At 34.0% G+C, this 19,624-nt stretch overlaps 2 protein-coding genes across 2 annotated transcripts; both read left to right on the forward strand.

Moving 5' to 3' along the window:
• The first annotated feature begins 1,955 nt into the window (after positions 1–1,955).
• LOC137831883 (uncharacterized) lies at positions 1,956–7,764 on the forward strand. The gene is made up of 5 exons (XM_068639765.2): positions 1,956–2,996; positions 3,291–5,565; positions 5,827–5,887; positions 5,979–6,202; positions 7,284–7,764. Exons 1-5 carry the CDS (start codon positions 2,882–2,884, stop codon positions 7,336–7,338), a joined length of 2,730 nt encoding a protein of 909 aa, XP_068495866.1. The 5' UTR covers positions 1,956–2,881; the 3' UTR covers positions 7,339–7,764.
• Positions 7,765–13,372: 5,608 nt separating this feature from the next.
• On the forward strand, positions 13,373–17,705 carry LOC137831885 (uncharacterized). Its single transcript, XM_068639771.2, has 4 exons — positions 13,373–13,490; positions 13,731–13,792; positions 15,509–15,732; positions 17,393–17,705. Exons 2-4 carry the CDS (start codon positions 13,733–13,735, stop codon positions 17,445–17,447), a joined length of 339 nt encoding a protein of 112 aa, XP_068495872.1. The 5' UTR covers positions 13,373–13,490; positions 13,731–13,732; the 3' UTR covers positions 17,448–17,705.
• Positions 17,706–19,624: the final 1,919 nt, after the last annotated feature.

The raw sequence follows: 19,624 nt of genomic DNA on the forward strand, positions 1-19,624 counted from the left end.
ATCTGTGTTCTCTATACTTTGACGTTGTTTATATGATTTGGGTAACTTTAAGAAATATTACTTAATATTTTTTAATTGTTTATATAAACTCGTTGTTTAATAAATAAAAAAGTATATTTTTCAGATTCAAATTTATTTATTGAGATGCTTATGTGAGATTTCAGCAACTCGTTTAATATGAATAATTGAAAAAAAACTGCGAAGTTATCAAGTCCAAAGTAAAATATGAGACCCAACAAAAATTATTTAAGAAACTCAATAAAATAGTAATCGTGAATGGTATGAGAATATCTTTCGAATTTTTTTTCTATAAAATATGTTTTGACAAATATCTGGATTTTTTTTCAAAAGCTTTAAAATTATTAAAATAAGTAGAATATATTACACTAGTTGGATATTTATTATTTAATGATTTTAATATCACCATGCTTATATCCTTAATATGATGATACACTTAGAAATAAAAGCATGCAATTTACTAATTATATCTGACTTGGTTGGTTTCCTAGGTGTGAAAGAAAAAATCAACTTTACCATTAACATAATTTAAAACGCAAAACAAAATTAATTTAATTGTCTACTTATCTAGTTTGTCTAGTTATTTATCACATTTTTGTGTTTTATTTTGATATATATCAACATAGGTTTAAAATCCACTTAGTAATATGGTATCAAAGTCATTTCGAGTCTATCTTAGTGAGTGTTTGTTGAGCTTATTAGGCCACCTGCTATCGGACCATTATCGGACCACCCATAATATGTTATCACACACACGAATTATCACTCTCGGCGTGAGGGAGTGTATTGGAGATCCCACATCGACTAGAGATTATGATATTTCATTGTATATAAATGGGTGCAAACCTCAATTTCATGAGTCAGTTTTATAAGGTTGAGTTAGACTTAAAATTATACCACCACCTTATTATCATTTTTATTATTATTTTATTAAATAATTTAATTAAACATCTTAATGAAATATTTTACTATTAATGTAGTTGTTTACTATAAAAAGGTGGTTTTAATTTTTTTCCCTTTTAGAATCATGTTTTCATATAGTTTATATAGACATGCTAGAGTATAACTTAATGAAACTTAAAATGAAGACTAAATGTTATTTTTATTTTTTCACATTTTTTATTTTGGTATATTAAATTTCGAATATTTTTGTTTGTTTTTGTTTTTTAAAAGTCTATTTTGAAAATTTTCAATCGAAATACTAAATAAGATAATCGATTTAACAAATAATTCTATTAATTAAATATGCTAAGTTTGTTAATCTATTTAACGTTTTAGTTAAAAACAATTGAAATATTTTTAAAAAATTATAAAATACAAACTTTTAAAAATTAATATAAAAACATTAAAATATGAAAACGATAAAAAAGGACATTTAACCTAAAATCAATATAGGACTTTACGTTAAGTAGTTAGTTGACAATTTATTACAGTAAAATAACAATTATTGATTTTGAATTTTGCAAAGATGAAAAACGTTATTTTATAAATATTTACCAAAAATAATTTTAAAAAATTGAACCGAAACTAATTCACACTAATTGCGAATTATTTTATTTAAAAAAAAAGCCTTCTTGACTCAACGGTATCAAAATTCAAAATACAACGCATAAAGTATTTAGCAAGTAAACAACCCCAATATGCTATGATGACTTTGTATAACAAGCAGCATAATTGTAGCAACATTTTCCCATTGCAAGGTTAACCAACACTAAAGTTGTGGTGGAATTAGTAAACGTGCATTATCAAATATGATTAGACATCATTTATAGCTAATCTTATTTCTTAATATGTGATTAAATAAGGTAAATATTTTGAGAGATTCATAAAAAAAAATGTATAAGAAAGATGAATGTGTCGAATAGAAAAAAAGTAAATAAGCATTAGAATTTACATAAGAATCCAATGGAAGGGGAAAAAGCCCCCTATTGAGAACTGATTGCTGCATCAGTGGTAAGCAGAGAGAGCAGAGAAGAAGAAAAGAGAAGAGAAGAGAGTCATCATCTTGACCTCACACTTCCACTTCCATTCTAACCCACTAAGTTGCGGTTTTAGATTTTAGTTTCTGTCTCAAACCACTGCTACTTTTACTATTCTCGCTTCCCTATGCAAAATAAGGCATGTACCCAAAACGCACCAAAGAGGAATTACCCAACGGCGTCGTTTCACTGCTTTCTCATTTCGGTTTTTGGACACAATTATTTGGTCGTTTCTCCTCGTTGGCATTGAACCAGTACACTACAACCTTGGAAAATGATCCCGTGTTTTTCTCGTACACTCTTTTAATCCCTCACTCTTTCTCTTTGAAGCCCAACACAAATTAAATCAAGAGGGTTCATTAGTTTTCCATTATAATTTCAGCTTTCAGAGTTTAACCTCCCCAGATTCTTAGATTCCCAGAGGAAATTTTGTCCCCGCTGTGATTCTTAATTAATTACCCCTTCTTCCTTTTTTCCTTGTCTTTGGTGCTTGGATTCTTAGAAAAATACTAACAAAACCCAAAAGAAGATGCAGCAGCAGCTGCAGCGCCAAAAGAAAAAGCGAGAAAAAGAGTTTCTCTTTCTCTTTTGAGTCTCTCTCTCTCTCTCTCTCTCTCCCTCTTTCTCCCACACACAAACACACACACTGAGCCTATTGCTTTCACTTTGTGAAAGAAAGCGTTGTTTGTTTAACGACATCGCCACCTTCGACCCTTCCCTTTCTAACGTTGTTGTTTCCAAGAAGCCAAGCATTCACTTTAGGGAGAAACAAACACTCTTTTATATGCTTTCTTCCCATTTCGTTTCTCATGTGCTTCAACGTTTATTCTTCTCGGCTGTTGTTGATACTGTTTGCCTAGTCCCTTTTCCTTCAACGTTTCTTCATGTCGGACACGGCCAAGGTGCGATTGGTGCGTTGCCCAAAGTGTCAAAATCTTCTTCCCGAACTCGCCGATTACTCTGTTTATCAATGTGGTGGTTGTGGTGCGGTTCTTCGAGGTATCTTTTTGCCCCTCTCGTCTTGTCACCTTGGTTTTGTTTTCACTTTTGATTTTGACGTGCTTCCAAATTTCTTTAATGAAATGAAGACATTCTTGTTAGACAAAATTGTGGTTGAAATTTGCAGTTCCATATTCTACTTCATTGCTACGATCTCGTACTTTCAATCAGTTTTTGTTTGCGTCTTACTTGCGGCAGAGTATAATGATCGTATATGTTGTGGTGGGAAAGAAATTGGAAACGGGTTAAGCTTTTTGGTTTCTAATTTTAGTTGCGTTTGATTTTAATTTGCAGCGAAGCATAAGGGTTATGTGAGTGGTAGCTTGTCGGATGACGGGAAGGTTGGAGTTGGAGTAGATTCTGGTAAATCGGAAAGTTCATTGGAGAAAGGCTTAGTGGATCGCAGTGATGCTTCGGACGTTGATGCTAAGTCCAGTAGTGGTCCCTTAAGGGATGAAAATCAAAGGGATGTGGATAAAGTAGATAACATGGACGAGAAATTTCTGAATCAATCAGAGGGTATTGGTGAGAAAGGGGTATTTGATGATGATGTTGATGTCAATGCGAGTAAAGATGAAGTGGGTAAAGCAATGGGAAGAGAACAGGAGGAACCGCCCAAGTCTCGAATTAGTCGTGAGAATGGGTCTAAATTCTCTGGGAGAATTTCTAATTGGCAGAATGGAGAGAGAAGTGAGATGGAGGAGTTTTGGAGAAAGCCACAAGCTGATATGGAAAGGGTGAGATTTTCCACTTCGAAGTATCCTGATGAAGGACCTTCGAATGGCTTTTCTAATAATTATATGGGATCGTGGAGGAATCGCAATGAAGCAGATGGTGCAAACATGGTTGAGCACCTTGAGCAGGATCGAGCTGAGCTTCTAAGGAAGCTAGATGAGTTAAAGGTTCACCTCAGTAAGTCTTCTGAATTGGTAAACAACCAAAAGGAAAAGATTATTCCTGATGAAAGGATGATTCCACCAGATCCCCATCCCTATGGTGCTTCTGATCCGTGGTTTTCAGACGGATCATCAGGTTTGAACAGAACTTCAAGGCAATTGTATGGCACTGATAAGCACGTGGCAGGCTCCACTCATTTCAATTATCATCACCATGATTCGTATCCTTATGCAAGTGGTCATGACATGGCTATGCCCAACTTCCCTCCTTCAATGCATAATCCAAATCGATATGGGGATCCTTTTGCATCCCAAATGCCGAGGAGAGGTCCACACCAGTTCCCAAAACAACCATTGCATCCCTACTATCCTGGACGGTATGTTGATACTAATCCAGATTCATATGAACTATACTCACATAATAATGCAATGCTTCATCCACCTTCTTGCTCGTGTTTCCATTGCTATGATAACAAACGAAGAGGTTCGGTGCCAGCACCACCTGCTTCATTCATTAACAGCAGATTCCCTGATATTCCAAATGATCCTATGTTATTCCATCATGACATCCCAGTGGCATTTGGTCCGCAAGTTCATAATTCTAGACCAGCCATTCCTCCTGCGACTTATCGTGAAAAACAATTACATGCAAGATGGGGTAGTGATTTCAACTCTGAGATGGGTAGCTTTGTTCGAACTCGTCCTCGCAAAGTAATGTTAGCTGCTAGTAGCCGGCGTTGCTATCCTGTAGCTGGTGGTTCGCCCTTCATCTCATGTCATAATTGCTCTGAGTTGCTGTTACTTCCTAAAAAAGCATTGGTTCTGGTGAAAAATCGCCGGCAGAAAGTGCAATGTGGGTCTTGTTCCTCAGAAATAAGCTTAGCTGTCATCAATAAGAAGCTGATTATTTCTCCTATTTTAGAAACAAAGGGAGTTCCCTCTAGAGGTGATAACAGCTCTAATGAGGTTGTGAGTAGTCGTATGTCACATTCCCGAGTTCATGGGAACAGGACTGGTGCTAACTTTTCATCTGATGATTATTCTGGTTATGATTTTCATTCTGTAGACAGGGAACCTCTCTCTATGGGTGCTCTGAACTCTAACAAGTCCCTGGAGATTCCAAGTTTTCGTTCTTCATCTCTCAGTACTTCTGAAGATGAAAATAGTCCAGAAGCAATGATTGATCCAAGGGAGGCAACTAAGTCCATTCATCCACCAACGACAGATTCTTTATCTCCTCCTCCTGCTGGTTCACCTCTACAGGAGTATTTTGATTACTCCAATAATAACCATGCAGTAAATCGGTTTGGAAAAGGAAACCAAAGTAGTCGATCAGAGCAAGAGAAGACAAAAGTGGACAAGATGTCATCACGTCAAAATTCATTGAAAGAGGCTGCACTGGCAACCGAGATGGATGTCCATGATTATTCAAACATTGGTGTTTCCCAGGATTCTGGAGATGCTAGCCGAGAACACTATCATCCTAGATCCAACAAAGGGGGTGAATCATTTTTTGCAAACATTATCAAGAAAAGCTTCCGAGATTTCTCCCGGTCTAATCATACAGATGATCGCAGCAAAATCAGCATTACTGTAAATGGGCAGCCATTATCTGATCGTGTTGTCAAGAAGGCTGAAAAACTAGCAGGAACAATCCAGCCTGGAAATTATTGGTTAGTATGCTTTAGGGTCAGTTGTAACCTTCCATACCATTTATACCTGATGCTCTATTAGATTGATTTATATCCGAGAGCTCCGATCAATTCCTGTTGTGGTTAGTGGATTCAGTTAAATTGAAATTGGCTGTAGTATATATCCATTGACCGAATCAAACTGAGTTTCATGCCTAGATTCCCTTTACAGAATTACATTGAACTAATTATAAATTTTCTGCTGATTGCTTATAGTGCACTAATAGATTTTCTTTTGTACAGGTATGATTTTCGGGCTGGATTTTGGGGTGTCTTGGGAGGGCCTTGTCTTGGAATAATTCCTGTAAGTTATACCATTCTATCACAACCTGTTTGTTGTATGCTTAGAGACATAACCTGATCATATTAACTAAATGAAGTGATTGCTCCTGCAGCCCTTTATAGATGAGTTCAATCATCCCTTGCCAGAAAAATGTTCTGGTGGGAGTACTGGCGTTTTTGTAAACGGTAGGGAACTTCACCCAAAAGACTTGGATTTGCTATCAGGGAGAGGACTTCCCACAGATAGAGATAGATCATATATCATTGAAATTTCTGGGAGAGTCCTGGATGAAGACACAGGTGAAGAGTTGGACAGCCTTGGCAAACTTGCACCAACGTAAGCGCTATTCTGTTCCTATTCTTTAATAGTAGTCTTCCTTTATTGTTTTAATGCACTCTTCTCTTTTTCCTACTTTATACATAGAGATGATATGTTTTTACCGATTGCCTAAAACACAATTTTCATCACATTTTACTAACAAGCCACATTTTCACAGTTGCCTGTGATCTTGAGCCCTAGATTGGAAACAGGTTTCCAAGTTACACATTTTCACTTGGCAATTTGCAAGATGGTTTTTAGGTTAGAAATAAAACGATTAGAATCTTGCAAATCATTATAGGTTTACCAAGGGTGAGAGGCACTGTTCTGTAGCAGGCTGCAGCTGATAGTTTGTGAATCATTTTATTGTTCTGTAAAAGGGATATAGTATACTTAATTTTTTCTTTTTTGTGTCTTCATTGTTCACTATTTTATTTATCAATTTTGTTGGTGAAAATGAAGAAAATAAGACAGCTGAAAAGTTGTGTAATTTTTGGTACTAGTGATCTAGGGTACATTTCTGATGTTCTGTCATATGTTTTTTTGTTTCCATCGAGGAGGGGTGTAAGCGTTTTGCACCCAATTCTCTGATAGTAATCTTCCTTTTTTTATTTGGATTGGATTGGACTAAACTCAATTCAACTCAACCGGAGTCACTTACACGTCTATTGGGTATTATATATCTTCTACTTGCAGACGACCATGTATTAAGTTTAATGCAATCAAATGTTAGCATGACATAGAATATTTAGAAAAACATTTGAAATGTAAAAGATGCGGAATTTAAGCCTGATAACTTTTGTAGAGACACGTGGAAGACAGGCAAGCAAACGTGCTGATGGTTTACTTCTGAATTTTATGGTCGTGTTTGATGCATCCGATTGAAGAGTTTACCATTTTTATGCATCAAATTGATTATTCTTTCTTTCTCTGTACATTGCCTGAACTTAAGTCCACATGATGATGTTTACTTCATTTCCTAATATGATTCCACTATTTGACATTTTTTAAGTTTGTTGATATTGCATTAAATTTTATTTATCTCTAAGAGCATTTAACTTGGCTAATTTTGAACCCATGCCTTTTGACAATGTAACAGAGTGGAGAAAGTGAAGCATGGATTTGGCATGAAACCACCTAGAGCAGCTACATAATCAAAACGTAGAAAGAAAATATTTTACCACAGGTTGGAGAAGGTGAATCTTTTTCCATCCATCTGATTCGGAAAACATTATTTGGAACGTGATAATGGAACAAACTGGAAATATTTGCAAGATTACATGAAATTCTTCCATTGTATGACAAGTTCAAGTGGCTTTGTCCATGACATGAATTTGTATTACATATATAATTGTAATTTTTTTAAATGCCTATAGGTAAAAAAAAACTTCATTGGAAGAAGTTCTATGTTTGATATCAGGCAGTCTTAGGAAAAGTAAAAGTAATTGTGCGGAAAGTCATGTAGTGTAGAATTTGACGTGTAAAAATTTGTAATTTATTCCTTGATCAGTTTGATGTGTTCTAAGTGAATCATGGAAATGGTTTTTTATGATCCGGAGCAAGACTGCTGCGTATTCTTCTATCTTGTGTGCACGGCTTTTGATTAGATGTGGAACAAAATCTAAACAAGAATTATTGACTTAGTAATAAGTATCACATGGTTTGGAGCTATAGGTAAAGTCATTCTCCCTGTGCATACATCTTCATTTTGATCTGTATTTTTGTATATGTTTAGAATATTTGGCCCTGACTTTTTCTTCATTCCCACCAATACCATTGCCTGTTACTTGGCCATTAAGGTAAAGTACGCTTTAATAGTTGAAGTTTACAGCATTTCTTATAGTTAATTAACATGAAGCTGACCCACATGCTTTCTGACATTTTACTCCAACCATCTGGAGTTGTTTATCAGTTTCATCTGGGTTTGAAGGCTCTGGCTCTGTTATTTACTGAAATTGAAATCAAATTCAGCTTACTATAATATAGAGTTGAATACTGTGTTGGTAAAGCTTTTAGCAAAAGTAGGGTTGAGTGGTGGCGAGTGCAAAATTGGTTCAGGAGGATTAACCCTATACACATTACAGACAGAAAGGAGTTAGAAACATGTTAAGAGACTGAACCAATTTTTATTGTTGTATTTATGCCTATACATATCATATTTATACACTCAACTAAGGTGGGCAAAAAATCCAAATTACAAAATTCAATCCATAATTATCCAAATCTATTTTAGTTTTAATCTATTTAAATGGATTTATCTCAAATCCAAATCCATATTTTTGAATTTTAATTTCAATCCATTTAATTGGATATGGATTAGATATAGATTGGATACATTTTTGGATTATCCAAATTGCATTTTGGGTTGGATTTTGACTTGGCCCGATCCAGGTTGAGCAAAGTCGGCCCAAGTTCACGTCAAGCCGAGTCGTCCGGGCCCAAGTCAAATCGAGTTCGTATGGGCCAAAGTCGACCAAGTCGTTCCGGGCCAAAGTCGAGTTGAGTTAACCTTGGGCCAAGTCGAGCTAAGTGGCCTATATTGAGTCAACCCGAGTCGGCCAGGGCCGATATCGAGTCGAGTTGGCCTAGGCCAATGTCTACTCGAGTCGGTCCATGCCCATGTCGAGCTGAGTCAACCAGGCCAAGGCTGATGTCGAGCCGAGCGTGCCCAAGCCGATGTCGAGCCGTCTAGGCCCGGGCCAATGTCGAGCAGAGCGGGCCAAGGTCGATATTGAGTCGAGCGGGCCCAATAGATGTCGAGCTGAGCAGGCCCAGCCGATGTCGAATCGAACGGGCCCTGGCCGATGTCGAGCAGAGCAGGCCCATACTGATGTTGAGTCGTCCTGGCCCGGGTCGTTGGCGTGTCTAGGCCTGGGCCGATGTCGAGTCGTCTGGGCCTAAGTCGATTTCGAGATGAGCGGACCAAGGTCAATATTGAACCGAGCGGGCTTGAGCCGATATCGAGCCGAGCAGGCCTGGGCCGATGTCAATCAGAGCAGGCCCAGGCCGATATCGAGTTGAGCGAGCCCGGGCCAATGTTGAGTGTAGCGGGCCCGGGCCGATGTCGAGTCGAGCAGGCCCGAGCTGATGTCTAGTTGAGCGGTCTCTGGTCGATGTTGAGCCGAGCGGTCCTAGGCCGATGTCGAGTCGTACGAGCCCGAGCCGATGTCGAGCCGTACGGGCCTGGACCGATGTCAAGTTGTGGGTCTGGGCTAATGTCGAGTCGTACAGTCCCGGGCCGATGTTGAGTCGTATGGGCCTGGGCCGATGTCGAGTCGTACGAGCCCAGACTGATGTTGAGTCGTATGTGCCCGGGCTGATGTCGAGACGTACTGGTCGGGGCCGATGTCGAGTCGTCTGGGCCTGAGCCTGAGCCGATGTTGAGTCGCCCGGGTCGATGTTGAGTCGTCCGGACTCGGGTCGATTTTGGGTCGTTTGGGCCTGGGCCAATGTCGAGTCATTTGAGCCCGGGCTGATGTCGAGTCGTTCGAGTTCGGGCCGATGTCTAGTCATCCAGGCTCAGGATGTCAAGTGGTCTGGGCCTGGGTCGATGTTGAGCCAAGTTGGTCCGCATCCAAGTTGAGTCGGGTTAGGTCCAGTTCGAGCCAAGTTAGTCTGTGGCCATATCAAAATAGATTTAATGTATTTGAAAAAATGGATTTAATCTAATTAACAAAGTAGATTTAATCCACTTTAAATGAATTTTAAAAAAATCCAAATAAATTTGATCTAGTTAAAATGAATATGAATCTATTTATTTTGATTTAGATTAGAAATTCATAACCACCCCCACACTCAACTAATCATAACTGTACAAATTGTAACACTCTTAAACTCAGATATGCTAGAGACACTGCTTGTAACCACTCACTTAGTTGAACACATAAATTCATCCATGACTTTTCAGATATTTGTATTTGATTGCATAGTTAAATTTAATTACTTTAATATTTTGTTGTTGTGCTGTATTTACTCTCTTGTATATTATCTATTAACGGATTATCTTCTATGGTTCACAATGTATTAAAAACTATAAAATTATGAAAAATGTTTATTAAACAAGGTGTGAGACTCATAAAATTTTGTAATTCCTAATAAACCTCACTTTTTATTAGTTTAAAAATAAAATACAAAAAAATTATAATAAAAATGAATAAAAACACAAATAAATGTAATCATAATCCAAACGTAAGTAAAATTTCATTAATAAGACGGGGCCTAAATAATAAGATTATAAAAAATAACATACTTATGAGCCAGTTTATTATTTGATATTAATTATAACATTATTTGATTATAAAAATATTTATGTTTTTGTTTGGATTAAAAAGAAGGGAAAAAAATTAGAAAGAAAGGAAAAAAGAGTGAGAATATTTCTATTAAGAGGTAAAAAGGTAAAAGTGAATGAAAAGTTCAAAATACATGTAATTGATCTAATACTAATATTTGGTATATATTTCAAAAATTAATTTGTAAAAAATATTGATATAAAAAATTTAAAACATAAATAAGAATTAAAATAAATTTTAAATTAAAGTAAAAGAATTATTATTAAATCTTAATAAATAAAAATTTATATTCATAATTATAATATATTAAAATAAATTAATTTATAAAATATGAAAATTTAAATTATTTATTTATTGATATAATGTTTTTATTACAATGATAATTATTATTTATTAGAATATAAATATATATATGTATATATATTAATAAATATGAAATTATTTAATTGTATTTTATTTTATTTATTATTTTAGTGTTTTAATTATTTATTTTAATATAGAAATATTTATAAATAAATATGAAATTAATATATGAAATTATTTTATTTTATTGATTATTTTTATTATTTATTTTATTACAATATAAAATCTTATAATAAATTAACATTAATAATATAATTATTAAAATAATAATAATAAAAAGAAACGTAAAGTTTAATAATAATAAATTATTTATACACATAATTAATTAAGATTTCTAACATAATCGATTATATGAAATTTTCTTCGTAAATATTTAGTGTTTTATATGTTTTAATACATTGATTTTTTTTATTTTTCTTCGTATTTTCATGTGTATATAGTATTTTCATTGAATCCAAACACACTTACTTAGAATCAATTTTTTAATCCCATAAAATATTTGTTAGGTGTAATGTACACCTTAAAATAATAACAATAATATTTCTAAATACAATATAAACTTTGATAAATTAAATATAAATATAATATAATAATATTTTATAAAATAAAAGAGCCAATTTTAGTTCAGTGAATCACTCGGAAGAAAATAAGAATTAAAAATTTATTTTATGTTGAATATATAAATTATAATGTTTAATTATCAATTTCTAAAGTTTATTATCTTTCTAAACTATACTTCTATAAATTCATTGATTTCACTAAAGTTTATTATTCTTCATATTTTAAGTTTTTTTTTCTTGTTTCAATTACATGTAGTTTATTATTCATATTTTAAGTTTTTTTTTCTTGTTTCATTTACATGTAGAAAGGGGATTCGTAGTGATAAAGCAAGATAGATAAATCTTTGCTAAACTAGGTTTATAGTGATATATTTGGTTTTATAAATCCCATATCATAAAAAACAATTTTAAGGCTTTTCTAAAGATTACAGGTTTTTGCACATAAATTAAGATAGGAGGAGCTAATAAATTTTATATTTATTTTCAATTTGAATTTGATATGAAGTTCAATCCCAAGTTAGAAGATTTAGATGAGTTGGTTCATTACAAAATTAAATTATTTTAAAATTATATGATGGATAATTGTATGTTTAAGTTGCTTGAGTTATGACTAAGTTATGAGTTTTGAAGTGTTAAAAAGTTGTTTTAAATTTGTTAAAAATGATAGAATTGGTTAGTTTAGGATTTGAGGCTAATTTTGAAAAATTAGGTAAAATTGTTGATTTTGTATAAGCATCTTAGTAGATGAGTTTCAACAAATTCGAATATAAGAACAATTAGAATATTTTACTATTTTAATTCGCTCAATAAATTGAATTTTGCTTGAAGGATGTATGTGTGTGTAAGTAGAAAATAATACTTAAAAGATATTATTTGATTAACATAAGATATAATATATTTTAATGATCATAAGTTATAGTTCACTGTGATTGATGATAAGCTTATAAGCTATGAATTACTAGGTATGATTGATAATTTGTTCTATCAAGGATCTATGTAAGATATATATGAGTATAGTAGATTATTGAGCTTTTAAAGGTTTTTACAAGTATGAATCTCTATATCTAAAATATTAATCTTCTAAAAATAAACAATACTTATTCATTTAATTTGTGAAGCAATTATTAACCTTATTAACAAATTTAATTAAAAATATTATTTTATTTGATATTATTGTTGTAATCCTGCTAACAACCATGTTTATGGGAAGAAACAGTCCTAAGATGATAGATGATAGAACTGAAAGAAACCAATAATCATTTATAAAGTTTATGTTGTATATATACAGCTTTATTATTATTAGAATTACATGTACCTAATCAAATATGTTACGTAAACTGCAATATAACTTTAATTTAAAGTCAATTTCAAATACAATATCATAATATATATCAACTTAAAATAAAGTTAATTGAAAGAGTAAAGGAGACCAGATTCTAGAATACTCAAATATGTGTATTACTCGACGATTAGTCAATTTAGTTTCATTTTTCATACTAATAAAATCTAAATAATAAAAGGATTTAATTAACAGTCTATGATAACAGTGATGTATGGTTTACCATTTAATTATTCCAACTGGGTATACTTAAGGGGGAGAGTGCTACCCTTAAGAAAATTTCAACTTTCAAACATGGCCAATTTGGGAGCAATATTCAATACAGATTTCCCTGCAGGTTTTACTTGGGTGGTGGACAATGCAATAAGGAGTAGTAGTGGTTCCACCAGTGAAGAAGAAACATCCCCTGAGCGTACTTTTGCTTCGGTGGTAGACAGTGCCATCAACAGCGATGGTGCAGAAGAAGAATTTCAGTTAGTCACTCCGGACAATTCCTCAAAATCTTTTCTTTTTGCGACTGAGATTGTAACAACATCCACCGACAATGTCTCACTTCAAGTTGAAAACGAGATTGTTGGTTACATATTTGGTCAATCATGTTCTGCAAACACTATCAAGAAAAGCTTCCAAGATTTCTCCTGCTCTAATCATACAGGCGATTCAAGCCTTGTTACTGTAAATGGGAAGCCCATACCAAACTTTGTCATCAAGAAGGCTGAAAAACTAGCAGGACCAATCCAGCCTGGAAATTATTGGTTAGATTGTGATATATCATAGAGCTTCCATCAATTTCTGTTTTAGTTAGTAGATTCAGTTAAATTCCAATTTTCTGTAGTATATAAGTGTTCACTGACAAAATAAAATTGAGTTTCATGCTTTGGTATTAATCCTCTTTACATAATAACATTTCCTGGATGAGTGATTTTGCAATTTGGAAGCAATTATAAATGTTGTGGTGATTGCTTATATAGTGCATTAACTCTTGCTTTGAACAGGTATGATTTTACGGGTGGATTTTGGGGGTGTGATGGGAGGGCCATGTCTTGGAATAATTCCTGTAAGTTAATTCCACCATTCTATGGCTATATGTTGGTTGTATTATAAATAAAGGTAAGAAAAAATCCAAATTACAAAATCCAATCCATAATTATCTAAATTCATATTGGTTTTATCTATTTAAATGGATTTATTTTAAATTTAAATCCATATTTTTGGATTTTAAATTTAATCTTTTAATTGGATATGGGTTAGATATAGATTGGATACATTTTTGGATTATCCAAATTGCATTTTAGGTTGGATTTTGACTTGGCCCAATCCAGTTGAGCCAACACAATTCAGGTCCAGGTTGAGCAAAGTCGATCCAAATCCACGTCGAGCTGAGTCGTCCGGGCCCAAGTCGAATTCAATCGGTATGGACAAAAGTCGAGTCAAGTCATTTCGGGCCAAAGTCGAGCCGAGTCAACCCTGGGCCAATTCGACCCGAGTCGGCCAGAGCCGATACCAAGCCGAGCAGAGTCTTTCAGATTCAATATTGAGTCGAGCGGGCCCAGGCAGATGTCGAGTCGAGCGAGCCCGAGCCCATGTCGAGCCGAGTGGGCCCGGGCCCATATCGAGCCGAGTAGTCTAAGGCTCATGTCGAGCCGAGCAGGCCCAGACAAAAGTCAAGCCAAGCAAAGTCGGGACGATGACGAGTCGCTTGGGCCGATATCGAGCCGAGCGAGCCCGGGCTAATGTAGAGCCGAGCGGGCCTGGGCCGATGTCGAGCGGGCCCGGGCCGATGTCGAGTCATTCGGGCTCGTGTCGATGTCGAGCCGAGCGGGCCTGGGCCGATGTCGAGCCAAGCGGGCCTGGGCCGATGACAAGCCAAGCGGGCCCGGGCTGATGTCAAGTCGTTTGGGCCTAGGCCGATATTGAGTCGTTCGGGCCCGGGTCGATGTCGAGCCGAGCGGGCCCGGACTGATGTCGAGCCAAGCGGGTTCGAGCCGATGTCGAGCCGAACGGGCTTGGGCCGATGTCTAGTCATTCGGGCTCCGGTCGATGTTGAGTCGTCCGGGTCGGGGCCGATGTTGAGTCGTGCGGGCCTGGGCCAATTTTGAGTTGTTCAGGCCCGGGCCGATTTTGAGTTGTTCAGGCCCGGGCCGATTTTGAGTCGTTCAGGCCCGGGCCGATGTCGAGACGATCAACCCCATACTAATTTCGGGCCGAGTAGGCCCGGGCCAATGTTGAGCCGAGCGGGACCAAGCCAATGTCGAGTCGAGCAGGCCCGGGCCGATGTTGAGCAAAGCGGGCTCGGGCTGATATCGAGCAGAGCGGGCCCGGGTCGAGGCCGATGTCGAGTTGTGTGGGCCCATGCCGATTGTGAGTCGTTCGGGCCCGGGCCAATTTCGAGAGAATCGAGCCCGGACCGATTTCGAGCCGAGCGGACCCGTGCCAATGTCGAGTCGTTTGGGTCTGGGCCGATGAAAAGTCGTTCAGGTCCGGACTTATGTCGAGTCATTCGGGCCCGGACCGATGTTGAGTTGTTCGGACCTGGATCGATGTCGAGTCGTCCGAACCCAGACCGATGTCGAGCCGTCTGGATCTGGACCGATGTAGAGTCGAATTGGTCTACGTCTAGGTTGAATGGATTTAATGTAATTGACAAAGTGAATTTCATATAATTAACAAAAGTGGATTTAATCTAGATTCAATCCACTTTAAATAAATTTTCTATTTATTTGGATTTGGAACCCACCATCCTTTTAATTAAATAAGGTGATTTCTCCTGCAGCCATTTATGGAAGAGTTCAATCTTCCCATGGCGTACAAATGTTCTGGTGGAAATACTGATATTTATGTAAATGGAAGGGAACTTCACCAAAAAGACTTGGATTTGCTAGTTCGGAGAGGACTCCCCAAAGATAGAGATAGGTTTTATATCATTGAAATTTCTGGGAGGGTGCTGAATGAAGACACAGGTGAAGTGCTGAAAGGGCTAGGCAAACTTGCACCAACGTAAGTGCTATTCTTTTCATATATATTCTATAATGATTCTCTTCCCTCTATTGTTTTAATTCACTCGTGTTAGCTCCTACGATATACTTGGAGATGCTAGTGTTTCACTGCTAAGTTATTAATGTTTTACTTTAAAAAATGTTCATAATCCCTTACTTCATTTTCAAAGTTTCTATGCCATCTTGGATGTTTGTAATATTTGTGCATGCCAATTGACATAGAAATAAAACCATCCATATCTTGCAAATCATTATAACTTTTGAATATGAAAATGTTATCTATAAGCATTATATATTAAAATTAGATTATATTGCATTAATATTTAATTAAGTTAACTTTCGTAAGTTACTTAATCCATAAATTAATATTAACTTATTTTATGATGATATAGAAATATTTATAAGCATGTATAAGTTGATTTTCATAAAAATTTATTCAAATAAAAGTATTTGAGTTGGGTTAAATTGAAGTATATTAAATCTATATTATTAGTTTTATCAAATATAAACAAAATGAATTCAATTAATAACGAGTTATATCACACTGGGTTAGTAAATATGTGAAAAAATAATTTTACCATTTAAAAAAATAATTTTCTTTTACCAATTGTAGTCTTCCTTTATTGTTTTAATGCACTCTTCTCTTTTTCCTACTTTATACATAGAGATGATATGTTTTTACTGATTGCCTAAAACACAATTTCATAACATTTTACTAGCAAGCCACATTTTCACAGTTGCCTGTGATCTTGAGCCCTAGATTGGAAACAGGTTTCCAAGTTACACATTTTCACTTGGCAATTTGCAAGATGGTTTTTAGGTTAGAAATAGAACGATTAGAATCTTGCAAATCATTATAGGTTTACCAAGGGTGAGAGGCACTGTTCTGTAGCAGGCTGCAGCTGATAGTTTGTGAATCATTTTATTGTTCTGTAAAAGGGATATAATATACTTAAATTTTTCTTTTTTGTGTCTTCATTGTTCACTATTTTATTTATCAATTTTGTTGGTGAAAATGAAGAAAATAAGACAGCTGAAAAGTTGTGTAATTTTTGGTACCAGTGATCTAGGGTACATTTCTGATGTTCTGTCATATGTTTTTTTGTTTCCATCGAGGAGGGGTGTAAGCGTTTTGCACCCAATTCTCTGATAGTAATCTTCCTTTTTTTTATTTGGATTGGATTGGACTAAACTCAATTCAACTCAACCGGAGTCACTTACACGTCTATTGGGTATTATATATCTTCTACTTGCACACGACCATGTATTAAGTTTAATGCAATCAAATGTTAGCATGACATAGAATATTTAGAAAAACATTTGAAATGTAAAAGATGCAGAATTTAAGCCTGATAACTTTTGTAGAGACACGTGGAAGACAGGCAAGCAAACGTTCTGATGGTTTACTTCTGAATTTTATGGTCGTGTTTGATGCATCCGATTGAAGAGTTTACCATTTTTATGCATCAAATTGATTATTCTTTCTTTCTCTGTACATTGCCTGAACTTAACTCCACATGATGATGTTTATTCCATTTCCTAATATGATTCCACTATTTGACATTTTATAAGTTTGTTGATATTGCATTAAATTTTATTTATCTCTAAGAGCATTTAACTTGGGCTAATTTTGAACCCATGCTTTTTTGACAATGTAACAGAGTGGAGAAAGTGAAGCATGGATTTGGCATGAAACCACCTAGAGCAGCTACATAATCAAAACGTAGAAAGAAAATATTTTACCACAGGTTGGAGAAGGTGAATCTTTTTCCATCCATCTGATTCGGAAAACATTATTTGGAACGTGATAATGGAACAAACTGGAAATATTTGCAAGATTACATGAAATTCTTCCATTGTATGACAAGTTCAAGTGGTTTTGTCCATGACATGAATTTGTATTACATATATAATTGTAATTTTTTTAAATGCCTATATTAGGTCTATCAATTTATCATAACATTTATATACTTATATTTGATGACTTATAGAATAGAAACATATGCATAGAATTTAAACTCAAAAAAAAAAAAAACACTTGCATAGGATTTAAACGTTAAAGATTTTGCCCTTATACATTATCATCTTCTTTGATACTCAGTAAAAATAAGTAACATTATTCATGTGACAAGATAAACTCTTATAACTGACAAGATTCTGTTTTATCCTATATTGTAAACTAAATCAGAGAAATCTATATCAAATATCTGATACATCTTTCAATATGAGTTTATTAAACAGTAAAATTAAAATAATCTCTATACAAACAAACATTCTTAATTCAAGACATTTACCATTACACGACAAATATTCTTACTCTTTAATAAACATTATGTTCACATCATCAATATCAAATGACATCCATTTATGTTTTACAATCCAATCCATTTTCTATACAACATAATTAATCTAACATGATAAAAAAATCAATTAAACATATCATATATTTTTTTATAAAGATAATACACACATAAATTTAGTATCAAATCAAAAGTAATACGGTGACTCCAGACCTGTAGGTATTCTTGTCATCAAATCACACATGCAATCACATGTCCCTAGACATACAGACCACCCATGCAACAAAAGAAAGAAAAAGGATAAAGAAAAATTTAATTTAAACAAAAAAATTCTAATATTCAAGTTATATTCTCTTCTCTAGCTATTAACATTACTAGGATATAGTCAAATATGAAAAAAAAATAGAAAACTAATTTTTAAAAAAAGATTAAAAAAATTGTTTATATAAATACACAATTTTATAAAATGAAATTTCATTAATTAAATTTTTTTACTTATAATTTTTTTTTAATTTCACTAGTAAAATATTCCAAAAAAAATCTCATTCAAATCACTATTTTTTTATGATTTAAACCTTACAATTGAAAGGTGGGACTGCTCCAAAGTAACTATGGTAAATATTAACAGCTTACCATTTGACATTTTACATGTTGAGTTTGATCTACTTTTACGAAGTATATTTTATACAAAATACAAGTTATAACACAATTTATTCATGTATTAGTTAATGTTTAACTTTATATATTATATATATTTTTATTCATTTTATAATATATATTGTAAAATATATCTTATTTATAATTGTATGCTTGCTTAATTGTATTCCCTATTTTACATATTATTTCATCCCATCATGTTTCCTTTAGCCTGATCTGTCTATCTATTTTACGGGGGAAAACATCCAAGACTTTCATTACTCTCTTTCTTTTATCCCTATGTTTTCCTGTATTTTTTATATTTACATATAAATAAAAATAACTATTTACATATTAACTAATTAAATCAGTTAACATTATTTAATTATACTAATTTTAATTCAAAATATCATTTTTCTAAAATATTTTTCATTGGAACTTACTACGATGAATAATCTTTTTATTGAAAATAGAATGTCCGTTAAATAAATTATGTTTCAAGAATAATATTATTAAAGAAGGTAAAATTAGTTAAATTTATTATTGTTTGAATTTTTTTTTATCGTTTGAGAATATTTAAGTTGAAAGGAGCTGGAGCTGTTCCTCTATTTTATTACACTGTAGACTTTTTATCTTTAAAAAACAAAGATATAAAATAATTCATTTTGATACATACCAAATACCTCAGACTTATAAAGTAAAAGAAAATAAAATTAAAAAGGATTGTTTTATTAAGATAATACGTATGGATTTCATATAAGAATAAATTAAGTTAATTGAAATTTGAGGTGAATTTTATTTAATTATCTAAAAATATATTAAATATTTTAATAAAGTGTTTGTTCTTGTATGAAGGGGAAAATCACATTCTTGTTGCTGCTTATAATTTTTTATATATTTAGTGTCTTTTTCTAACATTATTTGATTGCAAATCTTCTGTTTAGACATAAAAGATAT

This window comes from Phaseolus vulgaris, chromosome 6 (genome assembly GCF_051622355.1).
Source record: "Phaseolus vulgaris cultivar YP4 chromosome 6, ASM5162235v1, whole genome shotgun sequence".
Taxonomy (NCBI): domain Eukaryota; kingdom Viridiplantae; phylum Streptophyta; class Magnoliopsida; order Fabales; family Fabaceae; genus Phaseolus; species Phaseolus vulgaris.